General features: G+C 38.3%; 2 protein-coding genes across 2 annotated transcripts in view; both read left to right on the forward strand.

Annotated features, from left to right (window-relative positions):
- The window catches only part of LOC146449394 (lysyl oxidase homolog 2-like), a 9,681-nt gene extending 4,569 nt beyond the window's left edge, over positions 1 to 5,112 (forward strand). Inside the window, exons 4-8 of the mRNA XM_085101830.1 lie at positions 432 to 558; positions 1,329 to 1,589; positions 3,493 to 3,642; positions 4,275 to 4,454; positions 4,917 to 5,112. Of these exons, the coding sequence (XP_084957956.1) occupies positions 432 to 558; positions 1,329 to 1,589; positions 3,493 to 3,642; positions 4,275 to 4,453 (717 nt within the window). The 3' untranslated portion in view covers position 4,454; positions 4,917 to 5,112. The remainder of the gene's footprint in view (positions 1 to 431; positions 559 to 1,328; positions 1,590 to 3,492; positions 3,643 to 4,274; positions 4,455 to 4,916) is intronic.
- Positions 5,113 to 7,275: 2,163 nt separating this feature from the next.
- Positions 7,276 to 27,250, forward strand: LOC146449395 (lysosomal dipeptide transporter MFSD1-like). The gene is made up of 18 exons (XM_085101654.1): positions 7,276 to 7,460; positions 8,690 to 8,742; positions 9,830 to 9,942; positions 11,006 to 11,048; positions 11,703 to 11,770; positions 12,633 to 12,741; positions 13,538 to 13,646; positions 15,213 to 15,311; positions 15,960 to 16,071; positions 16,693 to 16,749; positions 18,042 to 18,121; positions 18,285 to 18,361; positions 18,980 to 19,077; positions 21,211 to 21,323; positions 22,557 to 22,604; positions 23,482 to 23,545; positions 23,717 to 23,825; positions 25,240 to 27,250. Exons 1-18 carry the CDS (start codon positions 7,301 to 7,303, stop codon positions 25,300 to 25,302), a joined length of 1,575 nt encoding a protein of 524 aa, XP_084957780.1. The 5' UTR covers positions 7,276 to 7,300; the 3' UTR covers positions 25,303 to 27,250.
- Positions 27,251 to 27,500: the final 250 nt, after the last annotated feature.

The raw sequence follows: 27,500 nt of genomic DNA on the forward strand, positions 1-27,500 counted from the left end.
CAACAAGCGTGAGTGGAATAATTGTTTTATTTAAAAACAACTCAGGAGAATTGCTAGATCGTGCTAATTTCGCTTTGCAAGAACAACCAGATCAGATGACAATTTAATGATCGCTATTTCTGCAAGCATGTTATAATGGTTCATATACCATGCCCGCTAAGCCAATCAAACCCCTGGAATTGTATTATCCAATGATCCCGTTTTAATTATTTTCAGAGGACTACAAAAACAGAGTAAAGGTCTGCCTGAGTTTTCACTCATTGTACCAGGACTATCGTACATACTCTACCACGCTCCTGGGCCAAATTGGATTGGCGAGATTTAGCGTCGATTTCCGCCGCTTCCTCGGGTCCGGCTTTGCGTGTCAGCGAAACCAATGCCCTCTCTGCTTCTTGGCAACAGTAACTGAAGTTGTTGACATTTTGTTGCAGATTTTCCTGTCCAATGTAAACTGCAGTGGAAATGAGCACTCCCTTCTTGAATGCCCCACTGACGGCTGGAGTGAAATTGGTGACTGTAGCCATAAGAACGATGCCGGCGTCAGATGCTTAATGGAAGGTGATTAGCTCACTTTCCTATTCACTTAATGGAAACCTAAACCGAGGCAATTTCCATAATTTTTATCCTCCAACTCAAACGTTAAAGTCACCCCAAAAGGAAAGTACTGCTCAGTAGCTTTCGTTTGAATGGTCACACTTCAGGATTTCATCCAAAGACTCAAAAATTAGACAGCAAAGTACTGCTTAGGAGCTTTCATTTAAATGGTCACACTTGAGGGTTTCATCAACAGACTCAAAAGTTAGAACCACCTTGTGCGGCATAATGAACAGTACCACAGAAAAGTTTTACTCAGTAGCTCTCATTTTGACCTTCGCGTGTTACAATTTCATCCATAGGCTAAAGGTTTGAATTACATGTGCAGTTGTAAAGCGTAACAGAAGAGTTTCATGTAATTCGGGGTTGGATGGCTGAAAGTGGACTTATTCCTTCAATGCATCTATCAATTCCAGCTGTAGTAGTATTGTGAAAATAGGTGATTCTTTAACTCTAGCGTCTCATTTATGTCCTATCTAGACGTATTCAATAAGAAACGTACTGTATTTGCCGATGAATTAGTCACTAAAGAAGAGACGATGCCGTAATGTGGAAAAAGTGAGATGGTGAAATGCCTTAGGACAATTGGGTGGAAAGCTAATACGCGACCCACGGGATGGAAAGTGTGGGAAAATGCCCCACTACTGCCCCCCCCCGGGGGGGGGGGTGTGATGGGTACAGTTGGAATTGACTGATGCATAAATATTAGATTATTTGAGCTGTTTTTTCCTCAGGCGTCCCTGATATGAAATATCTGGGCTGCTGGATTGACGATCCACATAACAGGATCTTGAGCGAATTTTACTCAAACCGCAGAAAAGGCGGCATTGATTGGTACAACATCGGAGAAACAGTTTTGGGTTGCGCAAAAGATGCTATCGACACTGGCAAACAGTACAATTTATTTGCCGTGCAGTTCTATGGCGAATGTTGGTCTCAGCAGGGAAATCCTGATTACAAGAAAATGAGGGCAGCACCACATGCCTGCCAACTTGGTACGTATTGTCATATAACGACTGCAAAAATCGTTTTCGGGATTAGCAGGACTTAAGTCCCTCTATATCTTTATAATTTTTGATAGTTGGTCATTCACAATCTTCGGTTATTTACATAAGAGACATCCATCAATTTTCATTGCATACTAAGACATTCATAACACATTACTGGACGATTTCAAATCCCGCAATTAATCTACCAGAACTGGCCGGCCAGACCAGTCCATTTGCAAAGAGACATCCACTTTTAATCAGCACTGTCCAGCCAGATCAGTTTATTTCTACATAGTATGCATAGCAGTGATGGGTTTTGAGCGAAAACTCTCGAAGGAATCCTATTTCATTTTCAAAATGACGGGTCCGACCGGCCAGTTCGGACTTTTGGTAAGCTCCCTAAGCCTCCCCTCTCACGAACAGTCGCTCTTGTCCGGTTGTCCCCAATCATATTTGGAGTTGGCGCGCAATAGAATGTGACGTCACTTGTCGTAAAACCAAAACCAAAACAAATCATTTGGCAACTTTCGTTTCCAGGATCCTCCCTCTTCCTCTCTAATGATCCTATCTCCAGGGTGGAGATCATTGTAAAGCCTGCTTGGGACAAGTAGTGGTTTTAGCGCTATATAAATAAATTTATTATTATTATTATTATTATTATTATTATTATTATTATTATTATTATTATTATTATTATTATTATTATTATTATTATTATTATTATTATTATGCGCAGTAAAACTATCTGTATGCAGCCAACTCCTCGGCATACCTGCTCGCATCCTTGATAACTGAGTGCTGCCCTCCTCTCACTGACGTCTCTTCAAACAGTCTCACTGCGTCCATAGATGGGTCCGGGTTATGGTAGAGCTTCATAGCCGCCTTGATCTTGATGTCCTTATATGTTGTCTGTACCGATCTTAAACATTTCCCCCCCCACTTCCTACTCATGTATAGTATAGCTGTTGAACCTTTGGGGTGATTTCCTCCAAATTCTACTATTATCTTTTTTGCCACTCTGTCTACTTGTTGCAGCTGCGCCAGTAGCCACCTTTGCGTCCACATTAAATACGATAACACAGGTAGCGCAAACTGGTTAGTTGCAGTTACCTTAGAGTGGTCTGAGAGTGGACTGGACCAAATAATCGCTAAACGGCGCAAGTACTCCTTCGAAGCGTTCTCAAGAACCAACTTATCTTCCTGCTTATAGTTCTCTAGCACACCCACGAACTTGTAAATACTTTCTTCTCCAAGGCTCTTGATCGACTTCGGCCCATCAATCTCCATATTCTTCATTTGCTTTACACACCCTTTCTTCACATGCACGACCGCACATTTTTTCTCATTTCAACTCAATCCAATACAGTCCATTCCCCCTTTACAGTTCTCATGACTCTTTCTAAGTTGTTCTCCGATGACGCATACATCTTCAAATCGTCAATGTATAACAGGTGTGTAACCATACAAGAGATTAGTTTTGATAGCTTGTAGCCGCTTGTGCCTCTCAACTTCCAAGAAATAGGGTTGAGGCACAGGGTGAACAAAGTTGGACAAAGGGAATCACCCTGTGGCAGACCTTTCTTGAAATGGATGATCTCTGAACTCTCGCAACCTTTCTTCGTTTCCGTGACGATCCTTGTGTTCCAACTCCTAGAGAGCTTCCCTATCAAGGATGCAAACCATTCCGGGAATCTGTGAAGCTTGAACATCTCCTTTGAACATCTTGAACATCTCTCTTATTATTATTATTATTATTATTATTATTATTATTATTATTATTATTATTATTATTATTATTATTATTATTATTATTCTTGGGAAGCATTGACAGAGTCGTAAAGAAACATTAATCAACTATTGCGTTTTAGACCAGACACGAAATATGTACAACAACGTGATTTTCCTTCAGGTGTCGGTGAGCTGTCCCACAATGCCGTGTATGGATTTGAGTCTTATTTTGATCTGGGATGCTGGAAAGATAAGCCAAGAAGAAGGCGAACAATGACGATGCTCAAGAATCTTCGCAAACAAATCGACTGGTATGACTTGGGGAAAACAGGTTTGTATTTTGAAATGACTGTTACCATCGCTACATGATGACACCATTGTCATTGCTTTTTGCCACACGCGAGTTTGCTGCATCATGCCTAAGAAACAGTTAGAATAGGAATGGAGATTAAGGCCATCTTGGATAGAGTACTGTCTTGGGGATTAGGGAATGCATGATTTCAATGTCGGTTGTGAATGTCTTACAGAAATCTGAGCGGCAAATGAAAACAAGATACGAAAAGATGGGGAGATATACTACAGCAACAAGGATGGGAGACAAAGAGAGTTACTTCCTTCCTGGCATTCTTCGCCCGTTTACACACCACCCCCCATATTTGCACCTTGTTTTTGTTGTTAATGTTGTTGTGTCTTTCTTCTCCTTCTCCTCCTCTTTCTTCTTCTTCTTCTTGTTCTTGTTCTTGTTCCTCTTCCTCTTCATTTTCTTCTTCTTCTTCTTCTTCTTCTTCTTCTTCTTCTTCTTCTTCTTCTTCTTCTTCTTCTTCTCCTCCTCCTCCTCCTCCTCCTCCTCCTTCTTCTTCTTCTTCTTCACACTTATTCCCCCCTTAACACAACACTGAATGAAACAGAATAAACAATCACAGCTTTCGTGTACATTACGTATTAATGTTTCTTCTATTCCAGTAACTGCCTGCTACAAATTAGCCAAAGAGGCGGGAAAAAAATACTTTGCGATTCAGTTTTATGCCGAGTGTTGGGTTTCTGATGACGACAATATGTACAAGGTTCATGGCCAGGCTACGAACTGTTATCAAGGGGTTGGTGCCAACTGGTCCAACTATGTTTACAAGATACGTGTGTGAGGTAAGGATAAATGAATCCAGTTGCCATAGAGACCGTTAAGGACAGTGCCTACTTTTGTTACTGCGCATACGTTCTGCCCATCTCGAGATACTCCGGTTTCCTATTGGGTTTTTTTTTGGGGGGGGAGGGGGGGTTTCCTATAGGTGGTGTTCTTTATATCGGGGATATTTTAAGCGGAATGGGGACACTGTACGGATAGACAACAACAATAATATTTTATTATTTGCCAATAAATCCTTAATCTCCTGGCTCCGCAGATAGCAGTGTAATCGAGGCGGGACAGGATAATCAGATCGGATTTGAATTTCGAAATATTGGGTTTTTTTTTCCACGTTACCACCAAGCCTACAACGTCCCTTTAAATGGAACCTAAATCACTGATTTCAATCAAGATTAACTTTAGCTTTAAAGTCGTGTTATGATGATCATTCTTTCTTATTTCTCTTTTCTTTTTTGTTTCAGATCCACCAATTTTCCTTTCAGAACCTCGGAGATAGCAGCACCAAGAGAAAGCGACCATAACCTTAACTATCGACCTATTTTCATTCTTGATGATTGTTTCATAGTTTATTAGATATTAAATTTAGCGAGCAAATGTGAATGAGAAACAACATTATGATGAGCTAATCTGAGTAATAAAGAATCGACAAAACTGAAATATTTAGTCTAATAGATTATTATGAATTTGTTGCTGAAAGGAAAATTTAAAACATGCATTGAAGTGCTTTAAGTATCTTTGTCTTTACAAGCACTAGAATGGTGAGGAAGTCTCTGCTGCTTAAAGGGGAAGTATCACGAAAATTTGATGTCATTTCAAAACCCAAAAATGTTTGTCTGACAACAGAAACAAAAAAATGATTGTCTAGTTTTGTTATAAATTATCACCCCAGTGCAATAAAACCGTCGATTAGTGCCTCTGACCAGAGACAGAGTAGATCGGAATGGATTGAAACTTGAGAAATGTTAGGCTAATGTTTTTTAAGTTTTCGTATTTTTTCCAAAAATGCGTTAGAACAGATTACAAGTTGTTCCTGTCAAGAATTGGGTTGATTTCTCTCTTCTCGTTATTCTAGAATTATTTTGTAGCAAAGTGAAGGTCTTATTTCACCATTTTTAACAAAAGAGGTCAAAAACCCCATGATACTTCCCCTTTAACTTTGAGCTATCCACAGTTCAGACCGATGTAATAAAATCCATGCAACGTAATCACTCCAACCTCTAACCAATAAGAAAAAAAAAAGACGTAAGCAGCGAAGTGAGCCAATTACAACTCAAAGCAAGAGCATGTAACCAACGACAACTGACAAGCGCGGGAAAACGCGTGCGAGCATTTTGGCAATTTTGTTTCTCATTGTTTGAAAATGTGTCGCGGGTTTTGCCAACCAATCACAGAGCCCAGTAAGCTAGGCAACACCAAAGCCACTGCTCTAAGAAATCTAAACCTACAAATTGCATCTTAGCACCTAATATTAAGAACACAATATTAAAAGCAAATGGCCATGAAATGATAACCAGATTTTAAGGGTAATGTTTCTTTCAAAAAAAATTAAAGGTTTCATATTTTGTCAAACTGATTGAAACATTAGACTTTTTACAGTGCGACGCGCCTTACCGTGTAACTTTTTTTTTTTACAAGTTAGCCAATCAGGATATTTTCCTCTTTGTTCATAACATACAAAACGACATGTTTTCAATAATTTGTTGTTGCGTCACTTGCCTGATGGACTTTGTAAGGAGGCGTGACCATTAATCAACTTCGCGTATCCTGATTGGCTAACTTGTAAAAAAAAGTTTCTTGGGTGGCCATGGTAAGGCGCGGCCCACTGTAAAACTGTTGAACTGGCATGATTGCAGACCTCGATGAAGCTTATTTAAGGGTTAATCTTTGACTACACAATGTGTTTAAGCCTGACGAAACGCATCCTTTTTGAGACCGGAATATCAATAGCCGTAGTAGCCCAGATATGTGAAGAGGACACAAATGATGGATGAGCGTATTAACTGTGTAGTGTATGTTAAAGTGCTATGTGGAACCATGAAAACATACTGAGCATTAGCCCAGGCAAGGAAATGGGAGACCATGGGCTAATGCTCAGTAGGAAATTCATGCGTTCACTCTGCACTTTAACATACACTGCAGAGTTAATACGCGCATCCATCACTGATTTGTATCTCAGATAACGTCTGGTCCCCACAATTGTGTTGTAATACTCTTTTAAGTTTTGTCAGTGACTCTTTTTCCGTTCTTGGGGCACATTCAACTGAAGAACAACTGCGAAATTCAGTAGAATAACTGGAAATCTTACACAGACCTTTACATACCGATCCCCAGCTCTCCTAATTAATGGTATAGGACGATATTTTGACTTGGATCGTTTTGATAGTTTTCGGTGATTAGGCATGGGAACAAGTCGGAATTGTCTCAAAGAAAAAACTGAGCTTAAGTCTTTACCACTTGGAGAAGTCCACGTTCACAGTCTGTTGCGCTGCACTCTTGGTTGAATTTGTTTAATTTTAATAAGCACTAGCGCCATCGATATAGTCCAGTACCGGAGGAGAAGTACTTTTTGATTTCTACCATCCAAGCCCTGTTCATGAACTGATTTGTTGTGGACTTAAGAGGTAAAGTTTTAACTGTTCTACTCCTTGGAAGGTTTGGTACATTCACTGTTGGAAAACTTATTCTATTTTTGACCAAGCCATTAAGGATTTGTCCCTCTAGCTCTTTAAAGCCGAAAGACCAGTAGGAAAAAATGCCCCACTCAGAGAGACACTGGCCGCAAGAGACCTGGGCCGTCTGAGAATCAGGCTGATGACTTCCACGTGACCCTCGTTTCGACACCAAGATGGCGGACGACAGCACGGAGAAAACTCCTCTTATAAGAAGTTACGATTCATATGGTTCAGAAGCAGAATTAACCGGTTGTGGAGCCACAGTATGCTGTGACCCAAGAAGAAATCTTCATCGCTATCTTGTTTTGGGTCTAATCTGCTTTCTGAGCTTTGGTAAGTCTTGTCATTCCAAGAAAACTTTCTGTCACGAACTCATTGCAAAAATTGCTCAAGCAGAGAGAAATTTCATTGACAAAGCTTGCTCTTCGAGGTTTTCTTTCTGCGTTTTAATAAGCGTTTTTGAGCGCGGATAATTGGAAATTTCCCGTATAATTCCTCGCACAAACGCAAAAAGAAGATGCAACCTTTTAAAAGAATTTGAAGCTCCCCGATCCTGAAACTCCAGTTCGTGATCAGAGCTTTAGTTCATTTCCGGCTTTAGCTTTCAGTTTCCCAATAAGTTTTTTTTTGCTAATTTCTTAAAAAATTTTGTTTACTTCTGTGATTATTCAAGACAAAAATTAAACTGAGTTTAAAAAGGTTCAAATTCGTTTTGAAAAACAACAATTTATGACTGCTTTTACACTACAGTATCAAATGACAGAATTTCAAAAGGACCACATTAAATGACTGACAAGAAGGGTTCTACCAAGTGTATCACTTACACAAGGCTAAAAGCAAAAGACTACACAATGTGCAGTTCCTGAAAAAATCCATACCCACTCCATGGAAGGTCATTGGAAATTCCTAGGGGGAGGGCCTCTTAGAAGCCAAAATTTTAGAAGCAAAGTATGAAACTAAACTGGAATTTCCTGGGGAACGGAGGGTGCAAAACAAAAAATCCTTCTTTGAGGGGATATTCTCTGGAACTGTACAAAAGACTAGGTGAACAACAATTCTTAAAAGCCACAAGAGAAAACCATATGAAATCCCCCCTGTACATGAACACATGGTTGAACTGAATTTATACAGTCATCTCTCATAAAAGTGGAAAGTAAAACATTACTGTATGCAAGTAAATTAAAATAACAAAAGCTTAATTAAAAGAGTTGTCATCAAAGTCCAATGATGTTTGATTTAAAAACAATGAAAAGTATTGTATTTCTTCCTGTCTCTGATTTATAATGTACATATAACCCCAGAAATTTATAGGAAGTTGTTGGAGAAAGCTGGTTTTCAAGATAAAATGTATTATTATCATTATTATGTGTCAAGATATTGAAATGTAATATGTTAGTTAACATTTAACAAATTCAGATCCAAATGAGCCATTATTTTTGCAAGTTATTTATGAAAACGGAAAAATGTATAATTATTGAAAAAAAAATTGAAGTCATACATTTTCATTTTTTTTTGTAACATTTTTTATTGACTATTTTTGTTGTTGTTTTGTTGCAATGTAGGAAGTTACTACTGTTATGACAACCCAGCAGCCTTAGAGAATCACATAAAGCAGGTAAGTTTTGACAAAACTATGTTATAATCACAATGAACAATAATCATTGTCAGATGTAAGGAGAGAACCAGGAAGAGAATATTGTTAATGTCACTGTCTGGGGGATGCTTGGAGAAGTGGCTGCATAGACTTAATCGCTTAACCATTTCTCTGCTGGAGATGATCGCCAGTTAACTTACAATGTATCTTGATATTTTGACAAATTTCTCTCCTTCAGGGCCCAGTTGTTCAAAGCCTGATTAAGCTAATCCTGGATTAACGAGAACTTTGATTCAAGTTTAAAATGCTAAACAATAATATTAAGATTTTACAAATAGATTTTGTCCCTCAATTTTGACGTTGACTTTTCCTTACCATAAGCTTAAAATAAGATTTTGAAAACATTTTTTAATGAGCAAGCTGAAAACCTCAGTTAACATTTAATCGTGGATTAGCGTTTATCAGCTTTTGATCAACCGGGCCCAGAACCATAAGAGTAATAAATAAATGAAGAACAGTAAGTAGTATGTGTATGTTGTTATTGGGACCTAAAGAGGTAAACTAACGTCTGTTGCTCTCCCTGGCCTGCGAGCAAGCTCTCTTTTAAGTCAGCCGCAAAAGGATTTGAGGCGAGCAAAGCAAGCCGCAAGAATATTGGGGAAGTGGGGAACCGCAAGCCTCTCGCGGCTTGCTTCACTTGCCTCAAATCCTTTCGCGATGACCTAGCAGAGAGCTTGCCCGCAGGCTAGTCACTCCCTAGGTGCTGTGCCCTCATGGCAACTTGAATCATCACGGTCCAGTTGTTCAAAGCCGGATTAAGCTAATCCTGGATAAACAAGAACTTTGATTCCTGTTTAAATACTGAGCAATAAAGATTTAACAAAAAGATTTTTGTCCCTCACTTTTGACATTGACTTTTCTTTAGCATGTTAAAGTTAGATTTTAAAAATATTGTTTACACCAAGTGAGCTGAAAACCTCAGTTGACTTTTAATTGTGGATTAGTGCTGATTGGCTTTTGAGGAACTGGGCCCTGGCACCTGCTTTGAATTGACTGGGTCTTATTAACATTTGAAGTTATTAATTGACATGTCTGGTTCTCTTTGCAGGACATGCACGTTCAGACTAATAGATATGTGCTGCTGTACTCACTTTATTCCTATCCTAATGTGGTTTTATGCTTCTTTGGCGGGTTTTTACTGGATCGGGTTTTTGGTGTGAGGTGAGTTAATATTATATGTTCCAAAAATGCTACAGTGGAACCCCGCCTTACGACCACCTTGTTATTACGACCACTTTTTGGTGCTCCAAATGAATTGAAAGTCCAGCCATTTCCTTAGTTTTACAACCTCGTTAGTCCGACCACCCTGTTATTACGACTGCATTTTCGCGGCCCAAAGGTGGTCGTATTAGCGGGGTTCCACTGTATTTTGTTTTTGCATTAAGTAGACCTGTTTGACCCTTGACTATCTTTTAAGAACTGAAACTCAAAAACTTGGAGATTTACTACATAAATGAAAGCTAAACCAAGACATTCCCAAAAATGTTGATCTTGATCAGTTGTGTCTAGTCTGCTGCAACCCTAGCTTAGCATTACAAAAACAAAATAGTCTGGTTGCCAAAAAGCATTCTTACCAGCTAGAACTCCGGCAAAATCAAGTGATAACAAGGATTTCTTCTAAACTTGACTGGGAGATCTTGCTGAAAACTGAGTTCAGTCTGATAGAATTAGGAGATTAAGAGGTCTGGTATCTGTTTTTTTTGAGTGTTTTGTATGATTTTATTTTCATTTTAGGGGTTCTCTAACTTTGAGTGGTCAGTACATTGTACTTTTTACTAGAACATCACATCCTAGGTTCTCCCATAAAGTTGTTTTCCTTTCTGCTGGTAACTTGTTAACCATGAATTCTCCTTGGTTGTAAAGAGTAGATAAAGTGATTGATCACTTGCTTTCAACTATTGAGAATTTCAGTGCACTGTGTTGTATAGGAATCAAGGCTGTTGCCTAACAGGAGTATGGTAGCCTGAGGCACCCAAGAAAATGCTCTGGGCACATAAATGTTTTGCAGCAGCACCTAACACTTCACATGTTGGGCTCAGTAACTTCTCGGGTTTTGGCGTCGTGGGCTTCTTGAATATTTTCTTAGGTAACAGCCTTGGGAATGATTGAAAGTACAGTGCATTTGCCTGTGTACATGTTATTTCAAATTAAGTTAATATTATATGTTTCCTCTGTTTTTTGATAATCTCAGTCTCTAAGAAGGCTATTGTTCCCTGTCTTTTAGGCTTGGAACAATCATTTTCAGTTTATTTGTGCTAACTGGCCAGGTAAAATTAATTTACTATTTTATAATAATCTTTAAGTTATCTTCAACTAGACAACACTATGACCATACAACACTGTAACTGACAGTTTGAATCTGATGACGTTACAATACTAGGACCATACAAGACTAAAACAATTATCCTGCTCGATCTTGTGGAATATCCTCTGATTTTAGCCAACTCGGCATACAGCCTTGTCTGGTACAGTAAGTATTAGGCGATATTCTGTGCAATTTCATAGTATATTTATTAAATGTACAACTGTACAATGCCATGCATATAATGCCACTACTGTAACACTATAGAACTACACAATGCTACGACCATACAACACTACAACTGTTTGACTCTTATATGACTTTGCAGTACTGCATGTAGGACCATACAACACAACATGTATGACTGTACAACACTATGCATATAACATTGTGACTGACACAACACTATACCACTGCACAACACTATAACCATGCAATACTGTGTCACTATAATCTTACAACAGTGGATATGTATAGTCATAGACTGCTGTATGTTTATTAATGCCAAACTAAACTCTAAGCTTTGAGTTTAATTGACGTTTGTGGTAGATTTACACTTACGACAGTTGCGCAAAGACTTCTCTATTTGGTTGTTCTAACCGAATGTTTCACTACTTAGGTGATTTTTGCACTTGGAGCCTATATTCATAGCTTTACAGTGATGGAGATAGGAAGATTTGTATTTGGGTAAGTACAATGTGACCAATACCATTAATTATTTGAAGATTTGGAATTACGTGTATGGCAAGTGGTAGAAATGACCATGTGATCAATACTTTACCCTATATTTGCCGCTTGCTGTTTTCAGTTTCTCAGTAAAACTGTGTAGTTTTGTGTTAGCATCTAAAGGTGGATTTCCACTGTGTGTACAGACGTGAATTTAGCTGGCTTTACGTACGTAAATAGAAAAGAAGCGATGTATGAACCGTGTGCGTAAACGTAAAAAGTTGAGTGCTGTTCAACTTTTTACATTTACGCATGTGGCTAACGCATCGCTTCTTATCCTGTTTACGTATGTGAAGCCAGCTGAATTCACGTCTGTACGCACGTAAAATTTACGTGACGGTGGAAATCCACCTTAAGGCCAGAATTATTTTGCGGTATTCTCATCTGCGTGCTAATTGTTTCAAGAAAACATAAACAGGAATCTCATATTTTGTCATTATTACTGTTTTGATGTCTTGTGTGGAGATGAATAAAAGCAGGCCTAAGACTTATTGGGCTTTCTTTTAAGCAAGGAGACCTTACCCTGGCCACCTACTGTTCCAGTTATACTACAAACTACTGCAAAACCTTTTTGAGGTTAGGACTCAAACTACTTAAGGCAGTACTGTTGCGGTTCAAAGTTTTGTTTGGTTTAATAATTTGCAAACCAGTTCATACTTTTTTCCCTTTATCTCAGATTATGTGCTGCACGAAGAAAAATACATGTAAATTAAACTGGTTTGAAAAATTTTATACCAAAATAAAAATTTAACCACTTAAGGTACCATCATATATTGTGGCAAAGGTGTTTACTGTTTAATGACCTCTTTTCTTGTGATTCTAGCTTAGGAGGAGAAAATTTGGCTGTGGCCCAGAATACCTATTCTGTGAATTGGTTTAAAGGGAAAGAGTTAAATATGGTGTTTGGACTTCAGCTTAGCTTCTCCAGAGTGGTAAGTTTGATCATCTTTCAGCAAGGAATTAACATCTTCCATGGCAACACATTTTTCTAGTCTTCTAGTGCTCACATAATCCTCCTTTTTCTCCCTGGAAAAGGAGGAAGGGGGATGCAGGACCTCGGGTCCCCTCCCCCAAATATTGTGCAGTTCCAGAAAATATCCATGCTCCCCCACAGAAGGTTTTTTGTTTTGCACCCTCCTTCCCCCCCAGGAAATTCCAGTTTAGCTTCAGTACTTTGCTTCTAAAATTTTGACTTTTAAGACCCCCCCCCTGCCCCTAGGAATTTCCGATGACCTTCCATGGGGTGGGTATGGATTCTTTCTGGAACTGCGCATTCAAGATTTTTCTCTCCAGTTTCTTACTATAACCATCTCATATCCAACAAGGGTGAGTGGAATAATTGTTTTATAAAGAATGATCAAGAAGTATTGCTAGATCTTGCTGATTTCACTTTGTAAGAACAACCACAAGACAATTTGAAGGGGTGCGTGGAATAAGGCCCTAAGTGACTTTTGATGTAAGGTCAAATTCTCCTTTTGTTTCACAAGTGAATACAATGAAATTTGGAAGGAGAATCTAGCTTTTTATCAGACGTCACTTAGGGCTTTTTTCCAGGCACCCCTTCATTTAATGGTTGCTATTTCTCGGGCATGGTATAATGGCTCATATACCATGGCCGCTAAGCCAATCAAATCTTTGGAATTTCATTATATACAATGATCCAATTTTTAATAATGGTTGATATATTACATAATTTATTATAATAATTATGCACTCTTTTCATTCTAGGGTAGCACAATAAACATGAATGTGAACAACCCCATTTACAAATCATTCCGAAGTCATCTTGAAAATTCATCAGACAGCTATAAGGCTTTAGGAATGACCTTATTTGTTGGTAAGTACAGTGAGTGGTCACAAATGAGATAGCTAGTAGTGTTCTTACCAGGTCACGGCTTTGTGGGATTCTCACAAAAATTGTAATGATGCTTTAAAAGCCATGTAAATGCACCGATGATGGCACATTAGTTCAGATCACATGCCACAAGCAAAATGGACTTGTACAAGTTAGTGAGCAATTTTTATATTGACAATCAAATACTTCAGATTTTTCTGCTTGGAAATAAGTACAATAAAATGAAAACAGTACGTCAAAAGTACAATTTTAAATCCTTCAACCAGTTTAATCCCCATTGGTTCCTCTTATGTTAAACCTACGATCTGGGACAGAGTAAAACAAGAAAATTTTTTTTGCATCATTGATATGGAGGAGATGGGTGGTCTTAATTTTTCGTTTGAATTGTCCAAGTTTTGGTCGCCATCTTGGATCATATAACCATGGTGTATCAAAAGGTAGACTCTCACTTCAGTTGTAAAGTAACTAGGCTCAAAGAGAGAATAGGAGCTGAATGAAAGTCTGATGGAGTTGATGATGGAGTGTACAATGTAACATGCAAAGATCAAGCAGCTGTTTCACTGAAGAAGGACCACATTTTTCAGAACACAGGATTGTCAAAACAAAAGCCAAAGGATTTTTTCCAAGCCAGTCATGTATCGCAATTAAATTTGACCCCCTAAGTTCCTGCAGGGTGCCTATCTTTCAGGCAGGAGGGCCCTGTGACCGTCCAATGCAAAATCCTGGTAAGAACACTAAGCTACAGTCCAAGTCAAGTTTAGTTATCAGTAATGACACTTCACAACCAAGCCGAAAATGCCCCTCTCCTGCTCCCCTCGCCCTTCTCAATGTTGTTTTTTGGAATTCTTCTAGCCAATCTTGTGAACCAACATTGAGAGGGCAGGGTGGCGAGATCGATCCATCCCAACTAATGTGACTAAGACTGTAGCAATGCTGTAAAATTGAAAAAAAAAATTCAACTTTATAAAACCTTGGAAACTCAAAACTGTTAAATGACAGCTCTCTTCAGTAGGTGAAGCTCACTACCGTCGAACCTATACAGTAATAGCCCACGTATAAGAACCTGAATTTTTCAATTTAGCCTTAATAGGTTCTTATATAAATGGTATTTGAAGCAAATTTAGGCTACCAAGGTTCTTAAAATAGGTTCTTATATTTTCATATGAATTTCATCTGAATATACTATATTTATAAATATCATCTCATAATACAGTGTAATGGCAAACACAATAGACGTACAACATGGTACTTAAGCTTGAAAGAAAAAAAAGTTATGTCAAGTTACTTTTAAATAGATAATGATCTTAATTCAGCAGTTTCTACCTATACACTTTCACAGCAACTCCACTGATAAGAACCTAACTTAAAATTTTAGCCTAAATGGGTTCTTATGTGGAAGGGGCTTAAAATGAAAATTTTAGCCTAACAGGTTCTTAAAACCCAGGTTCTTATATGCGGGCTATTACTGTATTCTACTGTACTGTATTAAGCCGTCAGTTGTCAAAGGCCTGAAAATTACTGTTTAAGTGACTGTTGTTATACCATCAGGTGTTGGGATTTGTCTGTTTTCACTTGCCTGTGGATTGTTGTTGGGTTTTCTTGACAAGAGAGCCGCTCGTATTCTCAAAAAAGAAGATGGACAGACAGGTTTGTCATCATCCAGATTTGTAAATTATCCTTTAAACCCCAATATCAACACGCATATTCTCCTTATTGGCTTCCATTTATTTCTTAAGGGACTTGTTGGGAGAATTTGTTTAAACATCAGCACATTTTACCATTACTGATCAGTTGCTTTATTCCCATAACCCACTACATTGTTTAAGACACTGTGTAACTTAAAAACAGAAAATGTCATAAACTAAGAAAGCCTTTATTCTTGAGAAGGGGAAGCTTCTTTTGTCTTACAGTTTATGTAAATTTGCGGCGCATGGAGTGCTTTACAACTTGAATAGAATATTGGGTCTCAGCTTGTAGCTGAATGTTTTGGGTTTATTTTTCATTAAAACCTAACAGCTTCTTATGGCCAAAAGTTTAGGGTCTCGGCTTATAGCCGCGATTGGCTTACAGGCAAATAAATATGGTAACTCACTTGATGCAGTTCCATTTGAGAATGCTTCTATTCAATCACTTTGATATAAAACAAAAATGTTCTGATGTACCATCTTGTGTGCATGTTCTGCATGATATCTAAGATTTTGTGTCTGAGGATTCATAACAATTTGCACTACATAAATTTCATGTTAACTTTTGTTATTACAGTTACTTACTAACATACACTGTTCTCACTTGCAGGGGAGGTAATTCGTTTATCAGATGTCAAAGATTTTCCGCTCAATTTGTGGCTGATATTTATCATCTGTGTTGCTTACTACGTGGCTATTTTTCCATTTATTGCTCTTGGTCTGTAAGTGCCTTCATTATCACCTCCATTTTTTAGTTCTATATGAACATCTCTTTGCCATTGCTCACTTACATGTTTTCACATTGTGCAGTCCCAGAAAAAATCCATACCCACCTCATGGAAGGTGATCCAAAATTCCAAGGGGGAGGCGGGTCTCAAAAGTCAAACATTTAGAAGAAAAGTATGAAGCTAAAGTGGAATTTCCTAGGGGGAGGGAGGGTGCAAAACAAGAAACCTTCTGTGGGGGGAGTATGGATATTTTCTGGAACTGCCGTTACACGACAGACAGTGGTCAGACACCATTTTGGATACAAAGCAGTTGCTCAACACTTGAACCTTCCTAACCATTCTCACAAACCTTTTGTAGCCTGTGGCGTTTCTCTTCATCAAGGTAACACAGAAAGCCACAAAAAATTTAGAGCAAAAATTTATCTTCCAAATCAGCACTCTTAATCCCCAGAGAATCAACAAACACTTTTAATTTGACAACCTTTTTCTTGTTTTTTACGTTGTCATGTTTCCATCAATAGCATAGCTCCACTGTTTACTATAATAAACCACACACAACCAAAAGTTCCTTGATTTCAAAACAAAATTAATCATTGTACTGTGTTCTATTTTCAGTGCTTTCTTTCAAGCTAAGTTTGATATAACTCCTCAAAGAGCTGGGGCAGTAAACAGGTAAGGGGAAATTAAAAATTAAAAGTAAAAATGATGGCTTTTTAAATTCACAAAAAATCTCAATGTGGCTACTTACATGTATGTCTGGATGGAATGTGATTGCGAATTGCACAAATTCTAGGATTTTCATTGTAGCAAATTATACAAATCATTTGAGACTGGCAAGATTTCAAATTCTGTGACTTTTACTTTGCCTTCAAGTTTTCTGGGATTTTTACTGCAGTGATAAATATTTTAAAATTTTAAATTTTTGCGTTTCTTCACCAAGTGTTGTTAGGTTTTTCCTTGTGATAAGAATCCCTATTTCTGATTTTGTGAGGTTGGCAGATACATGTATTTATCCCATGCCATAGAGAATACAACCAATCAGAGAGCGAAGCTGGAGGAAAACTGTGAGCTTCGAGGAGCAGATAATGTCCAAGGACAAATATCTGAGCATATTTTTAAAGTCAAATGGAGGCTATTGTGGTTATTATCCTTCAAATATCTTTTGCAACACGTAGCAATGAGCTTGAGTATTTGAACATTTCGTTTAAGAACAGTTTACCATCAAAAACGTTTAGAGGGTATGTTGTTTTCTGATACTGCTTTATCGACCAGCAGGTTTATCTCTCCTTCTGTCTCAAAAGCAAACTGTTCCCCCATCTTGACATTAATTTTAATTGCAATTTTGACGCGCCTTGAAGTTGTAGAAATTGGGGAATATTACTTGGGGAATATCATCAGATATTCCCCAGTTTTAGCTGGGGTATATTCGGTCACATGAGACGTTTAGACCAATCGCGCTTGAGCGAAAATATTTGATGGATTATAATCTGTGGTATGCAACAGGTAGTATTCCACGAAAAAAATCCTGGCCTTCCACGCAGCCTACAAATTTTCCCGCCGAAAGATCAAGCAGTACCTATTTAAACTTTTTTAATTTTTTTTATCAAAATTATGTACTTTCAAGAAATGTTGCCAATCTGTTGAATATTTTTTCACTGATTGTATTTAAAGCATTAAAGAATGACATTTTGTGCTAGTGCAATGAGTGGCATGGCATAAATTAGTTATGCAATACTTTCGAGTGGTATACCGTGAATACCCCACTCATGACTTGATTTTTCTTTGTATACGCACTCGCCTAAAGGCTTGTGTGTATACTAAGAAAAGTCACGTCACTTGTGGGATAATTCACGGTATACCACTCGAAAGTATTGCATAACTAGCATGAATCTGGATAACAAGATTGGTAACTGAATGGCTACCATCCTGTATGTTTCTTAAGAGATATTTCTATCTTTTTGCAGTGTGGTGTTCATTATTTCAGCCTGTGCTTCTCCATTCTTGGGATTCATGGTTGACAAAGTTGGCAAGAATATCTTTTGGAGTAAGTTGAATGACTTCATGTTTGACAATATTATTGTTTTTGTTTATGTGATAAGGGGATAGAGGACGTTCTGTGATGTCTTTCACGAAAAGCATGAATTTCTGCCGATCAGCGCATGGGAATTTTGACAATTATTGTAAAACTGGTTTTGTTTTCATTTCAGTAATTTTATCAGTTGCCGTCACACTGGGTTGTCACTGTATGATGGCCTTCACATTCTGGGAACCGTTTGTTGCTATGGTATGTATTTTTTATTATCATTATCATTATCATTATCATTATCATTATCATTATCATTATCATTATTATTATTATTATTAATTATATCTATTTCCTCTTCTTTTGTGTATGGTTAAGTTACTTCTTTTTTTTTAGAATTTGTGAATGAATGGTGTTTCGATAAATTAATTGGATTTTTTTTAACAGCAGGTTGATTGTAAATAGGATTTGAATTGAGGTTTTGTAATAAAGATTTTATTATTATTATTATTATTATTATTATTATTATTATTATTATTATTATTTTTATTTCACAAAGCATTTCAGAGAGCTAAGAACCAGGAATGTGCACTCAGACCAAACATGAGTTACATTGTACCTGTTCAATTTTAGATGTGTCGCAAAAGTGAAAACTTGTAGTGGAAGGCAGTGGACAAAAAAGAATTCAGACTTCCTATCTGTGCAAGTTTTGGTATTCTGATGAAAACATCTATTAAGAAGATAGACTATTACCTGTAACGTGGGAGTCCCAAATAATGTCACATGTAGTTTGTACTTTCATCAAGCAGTTGAAAGGTTCCTATGTTCCATGATGTGGCTGCTCAATAATCATTGTTATTAATTAATATTGCTTTGCAGAGTATTTTGGGTGTTGCCTACTCCATGTTGGCTTGTGCTCTTTGGCCTCTTGTAGCTTTAGTTGTTCCAGAAAACCAGCTAGGAACTGCTTATGGATTGTAAGTGTAGCCTGTGCTTTAAGACAAATTTTTATTTGTTTTTATTTTTTTTTTTTTATTAGCTTCACCTTTTACATGATACAGAAAAATAAAGGAATAAGTATAATAAAGGACTAAGTATAATAAATGCTAAATTAGGCAGGGATACCACAACAGCGGTAAGCCAATTACAGTGGTCCCATTTAGTATGACTGGCTTCATTTCAGAGTACACATAAGAACACTCAAAACAATCACACCAAATGCCTTACATGCCAAGTAATAAAAAAATTCAGTACGCAGTTACCTAACTGGCATGGTACTGCAGTACTCATTACAATAAAATTATTGAAGGTGCTGAGAGCATTTTGCATGTGCATGAATTCCTTCAGGAAACGTTGCTCATAAAAATGGAATTCTTGCCCGTAATCATGGGTTTTTACTGCAGGCAAAGTGCAAAGTAGCCGATAAAACGTTGGAGCAATGTTTGCTGAGGGAATTCATGGCCATGTGTGAAAACTCTGGTGAATCTGAGCTAAAACAACAACAAGTAATCTGAAAAATCATCTGGGGTCGGTTCTGCTTTCAGCCCTTCTATTACTTGAAACACTTGGCTCAAGACCAACATACACGTGTGTAAGGTTCTCCACACCACTCAATGAATGTTGAGCCAAACAAAAGTCATTGTTATCAACACTAGGGAGAACCAAACAGAAAAGTGTCCAGTCAAAATTAATTTGACCTTTGTCTACCACTACAAGATGTTTTGAAAGGGTTGCAAAATTTGCAGCTACTAAATTTAAAGATACAGTATATTGTAGTTTTGCTTGTGAAAGTAATTCTCACTGCCCTGAGTTATGCCAATATTCCACTACGTCATTGTATTTTCTGCTACCCTGCCTCATGAAATGGAAACTGTGCAACTACGTGTACATGTGAAGATAGACCTAAAGTTCAGTCAGTGAGACAGGAATACTCTGAAAAAGAAAATTTGAGTTCCCCCAACAGGAGTTGAATTTCAGAATATGACCTTCTGGTTACTAGTTTGGATGCTCTGCCATAGAGCTATGTGACAAACATCCTGCATACTGCTAGGTCATAGTTTTGATTCCTGTTCTAAAGGAGAACTCAGAATGACTTCCTTTTTCTGAGTATGCCTGTGTCATTGACTGAAAAATACATAATTTATTCATCAGGCCCCAGTTGTTCAAAGAGCGGATAACTTTATCCACTGGATAAGTCACTATCCAGCGGAGCAGATGTATTCCAACCAATGCTTTTGGCAAGTTTTCCACCCGATCCCATCCTTGAATTTGACATATGCTTCTCCTCTATCCACAAATTATAGGGCTATCGGGAAAATCTTGCACACATTTTACCTGTCGGATAGCGACCTATCCAGCGGATAAAGTTATCCGTTCTTTGAACAACTGGGGCCAGGCTTAAAACATAATTTCACATTTCTATCAACGTTCCCTGTACATGTAAAGCATTTCTAATAATTCAATAATACTTAAATAAGATGTGACTCAGTTTAAGAAATTAGTAAGACAAATGGATCTCTCAAACTTAATCAGCAATGAATGTGGACCTGACTGTTTTCTCTGCAGTTTGTAGAGACAAGGAGTATTTTTAATAGAATAGTATTGGGTTTTTTTTTTTTTTGTATTAGTATCCTAGAATTTTATTATACTTAATATTTATTTGGTATTTACTGTGTCTCCAATTAGCAGGTATGCAGGGTTGTCAAAAAGATTTTAAGTAGAAGGAGAATCTAGGAAAGTAGACGGCACTGACACTGACACCGGCACTGTTGTAGCTTCCTGAATGTTATGTTATGTTATGTTGTGTGTTATGTTATGTTATGTTATGTTATGTTATGTTATGTTATGTTATGTTATGTTATGTTATGTTATGTTATGTTATGTTATGTTATGTTATGTTATGTTATGTTATGTTATGTTACTGACAGGGGGTAACAACACAATTTTTTGCCATATATTTTCTCCTTTTACCAGCAAATCATACCTGGTGAAACTAAGAAAGTAGCCGGCGATATCGCCGGTGGCCAGCGCTTTTTGACAACCCTGGGTATGCTAAAGTACTTTGACACAAATAAAGTTATTGTTGTTGTTTGTTGCTCCTCTTCTTTCAGCATGCAGTCCATTCAAAATCTTGGACTGGCTGTTATCTCTCAAGTGGCTGGCACCATTGTAGACGAGAAAGGATACTTAGTACTGGAAGTGTTTTTCTGTGCTTGGCTTTGTAGTAAGTGTATTTTTGTGGATCAGTCTTGTGGCTACTGTCAGTGCAACAGGAATTCAGCAGCTCAGTTGTTTATGTTTGTGTTTACAGTCAAACTCCGTTATTACAGACACAGTTGGGACCAGAAAAAGTGTTCGTATTACGGAGTGTCCTTATTAAGCCGGTTGTCCAAAAAGACTGGCTGTAATGACGAGTGTACTTATTTTAAAAGCGGGTGTCCGTAAATTGGGGTTCCACTGTATTAGATTTGCCAAGGGTACAAATCAATGTTGTGCCGCAAATGATAGATCAGAGAATTAACTCTGCAGTGTATGTTAAAGTGCTAAAGTGAACCCATGAATTTCCCACTGAGGGTTAGCCTTAGTAAGGAAATGGGAGATCACACGAGGCAAAGAAAAAATGTACAGCCTTGGTGGCAATGAAACCCACAACCTACTTGGTAGGACACTGCCAGACTCGGAAGGGACACTGCAAAAGCTTGCACCAATTACTGTAGGGCCTTGAATCTGTTACACAACCCCCACCCACCCACCTTATGTCCCTTACTGCTTTCAAACAGTGCGTGAATTCTTTAATTAATGTCTCCTACAAATTTATATAATGTGTAGGAGACAAGGCCAAAGTCTTAAAGTACACCTAACCCCCCAATTTTTTTTTCGCTTAAATAAATCTTTACACCTGTTCGAAACGCATTGAGCCTTTTTGCGCCTTTTTTCAACCAAATCTTGACTTTTTATAGGCTGTAAAAGTTACGAAATCTAGCCATCATCTGTCCCATGACCGAGCTAGTAAGGGGCATGGGTCTATTCCTTACTTGACGTCACAAATTGCTTTGCATGCATTTTCACAAAGTCTTAATACAATGCAAATCGGTTTGTGATGTCAATTCAGGAATAGACCCATGCCCCTTACTAGCTTGGTCATGGGACAGATGATGGCTAGATTTCCTAACTTTTACAGCCTATAAAAAGTCAAGATTTGGTTATAAAAAGGTGCTAAATAGCGCAATATGTTTCGAACAGGTGTAAAGATTTATTTAAGAGAAAAAAACATTTTGGGGTTAGGTGCACTTTAATGTTGTCCCCCAATGACATAATCTTTTGAGTCAAGACAAAGTGTTAAGGATGGTGCCTACTTTTGTTTCTGCGCATTCTGCGCATCTCAAGATACTCAGGTTTCTTATAGGTGGCAGCTGCCATCAGAAAATGATCTTTGTGTTCTCTTTTTTTGTCACAGTTGCATTGATTGCTAGCATATTATTGTACTTAGTGGATGCTGCTAAGGGTAAGCTGTGTGATATCCTTATGGCTTAAGCAGTGCTAGAGCTGTTCTGATTTTTGTTTGTGTTACATGTAAATGGATGGAAACCGGTACTCTCATGCATCTTACCTGCATTATCACATGAAAAGATTCAGAAGGACTGTAAAATTGTAAATATATTCCAAGCACTTTTTAGACCTAATAGCTGAAAAAGAATTCAAATAGCTACCCCCTAAAAGGTGCTATTACATGTGACCATTTCAGGGGTTGTATTAAGGGCCAGCACTGGGCAAATTGAGCATCTGCGAACATGGTCTTGCCTAGCTGGTGTTATCATCTTGACAAAACATTTTCCATAAAAGAACATATCCAAGTTGACTATCCTGCCCAGCTGCTCTTACCTCTCGCCTGCCTGTTTGAAGTCTTGATGAAACCCCTGCAATTTTCTTACAATTTGCAACACAATGTCGTTGCAAGACAGGTTACCTTGCAATTGTCTCACAACAAAAACTTGCATTGTGAGTTGCTGGAAAAGTAGACTAGTTATTTTTTTACCTTTTACATTGCAGTGTATAACGTGTTTCCTGCAAGTTTCATTGCAATGCTGTGATCAGCATTACATTGCAAGATTGCAGAAAAAATTGTCTCAGCTAACAGCACCCTAACTGCCTGTGGGGTTATTATTTTCAGAATTTTTTATGCTCAAGAGGATGTTTGCATCTGGGATTTGAGCAGCACATTTTTGATGGGGCTTAGCTTGCTGTTTTTCTTTGAAGAACATTAAAAAATTTGCAAGAATTACCAAAAATAAGTACCCCAAAGTGTCCTTTGAAAAATATCAGCCCAGGGTTTGTGCTCAGAATTTTATTAGAAATCATTTAAAACTTTTCTACTGTTACAGGAACAGGGCTCAATCTATCCACTATGGAAAGAACGAAGTTAGCAGCTGCAAGCAGAGTAACACTGTAAGTATAGAAAAGGCTTTGTTACAGATTTAAATACATCAATACATCTTGTAAAAGTCTTAATTAGTTCAGTTCTTGTTCTAGCATACATTAGTAGTAGCACACATCCAGATAATCTTGCCTGTGTGACATGCAGTGTTCAAGGTTTTTTTTTTTTTTTTTTTTTTTAAGGATAAATTCAGAAGAAGAAGCTGGTAAGCAAGACTATGGTGTTAGTCCAATAACACCTCGATCAGCAGCTCAACTTCGGTTACGCTTCTTATCACGTGTTGGACAACAGGTAAGCAAGCTGCAAGCTAAAATGCTTGTGTGTCTTGCGAATTTGATAACTTGCTCAGCATATTTGAGGCACTTAGCTCCACATTGTCTTTCTTCATCCCAGGCATATAAACGGGCACTGGCAAAAAGCTGCTGGGAGGGGAGGGGGCTGCGATAGATGAGCATCCCATCCAGGGGGAAGTAGTGTTACTTGTGCTTGCTTCATACTACAAAAACCGGGTTAATTCCCTGCGATGTGGACGTCTGTGGTTTGTGTACAGCTACGCTACCTTACCTCATCATCTTACTTTCTAAAAAAGGGAAAGAGACATTTAAATTCATGGAGACATGGTGGTCTCACTAGAGGTTTACGTGTCAAACTTTCAAAGGTTGGGGATTCAACCCTAGTTTCTCTTGTTATTTTCTTGGCCAAGAAACGTTATACCACTTTGTCTTTAACCGCCTTAAACAAATGGAGAACAGTGATCTGTTGGGGAACCTGAAAATCATTGGTATAACTCTGAAAGATGAGCATTCTCTCCCAGCGGGGAGTAGTAATACTCCTAGTCACTTCATGCCATGTATCCTGTGATGGAGTAGCATCCCATCCAGGAAGGAGTAGTAATACTCCTAGTCACTTCATGCCATGTATCCTGTGATGGAGTAGCATCCCATCTAGGGGTAAAAAAGGTAAAGTCGCACAAGAGCCTAAGTGGCCCACACAGCAGGAGCTTAGCCCGGTTTCTGTAGCATGAAGCAACTAGGAGTATTGCTACTCCCCCCTGGATGGAATGCTAGTCCATCACAGGGTTACCCCCAGCAGTATGTTACCGGTACTCATTTATACACCTGGGCGAAGAGAGACAATGTGGAGTAAAGTTTCTTGTCTAAGGAAACAACACAGCAATGAAGAGACCAACCTGGCCTCGAACCAACGACCCTCAGATCCTCTGACCGTTTGATCGATAGTCCGACGCGCAAACCACTACACCACTACGCCTCCAACCATCCAGGGGAAGTAGTAATACTCCTAGTCACTTCATGCTGGGTATCCTGTGACAGAGTAGCATCCCATCCAGGGGGGAGTAGTAAGACCCCCTGTCACTTCATGTTAGGTATGCTGTGATAGGGAAGTAGTAATACTCCCGGTCACTATATACTGGTTATCCTGTGATGGACTAGCATCCTATCCTGGGTGGAGTATTAATACTCCTTGTCATTTCATGCTGGGCATCCTATGATGGGCTAGCAATCCATCCTGGGTGATTAGAAAGACCCCTAATCACTTCACGGTGTTGGGTACCCTGTGATGAACTAGTGTCCCATTACATGAGATGCGGTTGGGCTGGTAATAATCCTTTGTTCTTTTCTTGTATGGGCCAACGTGAGTGTGATTTTACCTGTACTTGACATTTTTATACTTTTCTTCCCCGTAGTACTTTCAGCTACCCGAGACGTACAGAGCGTCTGCATTGGCCTATCCTCATGTACTGAAGTAATCTCCACCTTGTTGCATGGATTTCCTGCCAGTCATAGGCTACATGTACATGTAACTCTTTAAGTCCCAAACTCATCTTGGAAATTCTCCATACTTCCACTATGGTACTTTACAGTGCTGCTAGTTGGGAGAATTTGAGAATGCATCTTAGCAATTCATCGATCAGTCCCATTTCTCTCCAGGGCCTGGTTGTTCAAAGCCTGATTAAGCTAATCCTGGGTTAATGTAAACCTTGGTTCAAGTTTAATTACTAATCAATCAAGATTTTTTCAAAAGAGCTTTGTCACTCAGTTTTGTTTTAGACCTGTTTTACCATTAGCTCAAAGTTAACTTTTTAAAACATTTTTTAACAATTCGAGCTGAAAACCTTCAGTTAACTTAGCACTCTTGGCCACCCTATGTGCCGGAGGGCAAATAAGTAACCAGCACATGAGGCGACCAAGGAACCTCTGATCACAGTGTATTAATCATGGATTAGCTTAAAATCAACTTTCGAGCATCCAAGCTCTGAGTAGCATATCTGCATGACCTTGAGTTGTGTTGATATTCAGAGGTTTAACAATGTTGGGATAGGAGAGTTTATTTCATGTTTACTTAAGTCACTTGCTTGTGGAACTGGCGACTGAAACTACTCCGGGTAATAGCAGTGTTGCGCTATGAAATAAAGAATTTGATAAAGGAAAATGTAGAATAAATAACAAAACGCGCACACGGCGCTACGTTTGCTCAAGCCGTGAGGTTGCGCGCAACTTGTAAATTGAAATTGAAATTGTTGCATAATGTTGAGCCATTGGGCCCCAGTGGTGATCAGCATCTAAATTACTCTTACGGTGCTTGTCATTACTTAATCAAACATACAGGTGGTGAGAATAAAGCAAATGATCACCAAAGATAAAATGTCTTGATGTTTAAGAAATTCTCCCAACCGGTGGTATAAGGTATATATGTCGAATGGTGAAGGGAATTTGCAGGTTGATATTTGAGGTTAAATGTTACATTTTGTTAACCATAGCAAGCAGTGTTGTATCGCCTCTGTCCAAACTTTTCTGCACATTCGCTGTAGAGGTAGAGAGAAAGGGAGGAAGCTTATATTTAGCAATTAGGGTGTGTGATTAAAGTGAATGAGACGGCGATCTTGAAAGTTGTGTTACAATTTGCCGGAGCAGCTGCAAAGATAGCAAAGCAAAACTTGTGGCTTCTGATCTTCTGCATGCTTAGTTTTTGTGTGGCTTCAGTGTATTATTCCTTTGTGGCAATGTTTGACTTTTTCCCAGATAAGTATTTCAAGAAGTACAAGCAGCATAAGGGAGTAGTGTTCAGTAGCTTGCACTAATTTTGGTTCGTTGCAAACACCACCGCTCTGACCAAAGGCGCTTTACTTTTATCATTTGTGCTATTTTGTCATTTATATCCCAGTATATTGTTGTCGTTTTCTTTAAAGCCACACTGCCACGCCTCTTTACCTCTTCGTTTGTTTGTGTGTTTCTCTTTGTTGTTTGTTGTTGTTGTTTTTTTTTTCTGCTATCTTTGCAGCTGTTTCGGGTTTCTTCACTGCGACAAAGGTCACTTTCTCATTAAAAACAAACATGTGGTTTAAATTAAAAAGAGAGAAATTTCGCAAGCCTTAGGGTTAACGGAAAAGCAGACTTGTTGTCTCCTCTTGAGCTGGGGGAGCTTAATTATTGGGGAACAATATAAAAGCAAAGAAAATATGAAATTTAAATATATATAATTGAAGCCAGCTTGCAAAGCTTAACCGCTCTCTTAGTGAAACTAGCAAAGCTTTGTAAGTAAACATCATATTTTCGTGGGCAAATATTTTCATTATTACAAGATTCTTGCCTGCATGTGAATAGTATGTTATGTAATTCTATTGAAAAGAGTAAACAGGCAACTAGCTATTGGCAATTACAAATAAAACAGTTTTCTACGTTACTTTGTAAACAAAATTACAGTGTTGACGTTCGTTTTAATTTGCCGTGTTTTTAATTAACTTTTCAATCCCCATATGTTCCGACTCCGTCGAATCACGTGGAAAGTGTTTTCTTCTAACCAATCAGCGTGCAGTTGTTGCGTTTTCAACCAATGAAGCTCCATTTAGTGGCAATCGTTTATTGGCTGCAGTTACGGGTCGTTTCCCGCGCTTGGCGACTGCTGCATGTTTTTCGGCTTCGAATTCGGATTGGACGAATACAAAAG

The sequence above is a fragment of the Pavona decussata genome, unplaced genomic scaffold (assembly GCF_977016875.1).
Source record: "Pavona decussata unplaced genomic scaffold, jaPavDecu1.1 SCAFFOLD_602, whole genome shotgun sequence".
Classification (NCBI taxonomy): Eukaryota; Metazoa; Cnidaria; class Anthozoa; order Scleractinia; family Agariciidae; genus Pavona; species Pavona decussata.

Bases quoted from the DNA above. Each gene is read 5' to 3' on its own strand.
- LOC146449395 (XM_085101654.1), top strand. From the start codon at position 7,301: ATGGCGGACGACAGCACGGAGAAAACTCCTCTTATAAGAAGTTACGAT. The intron at 12,742-13,537 runs GTAAGTTTGATC...TTTTCATTCTAG, and splicing joins AGCTTAGCTTCTCCAGAGTG to GGTAGCACAATAAACATGAA. The intron at 18,122-18,284 runs GTAAGTTGAATG...TTTTCATTTCAG, and splicing joins TGGCAAGAATATCTTTTGGA to TAATTTTATCAGTTGCCGTC.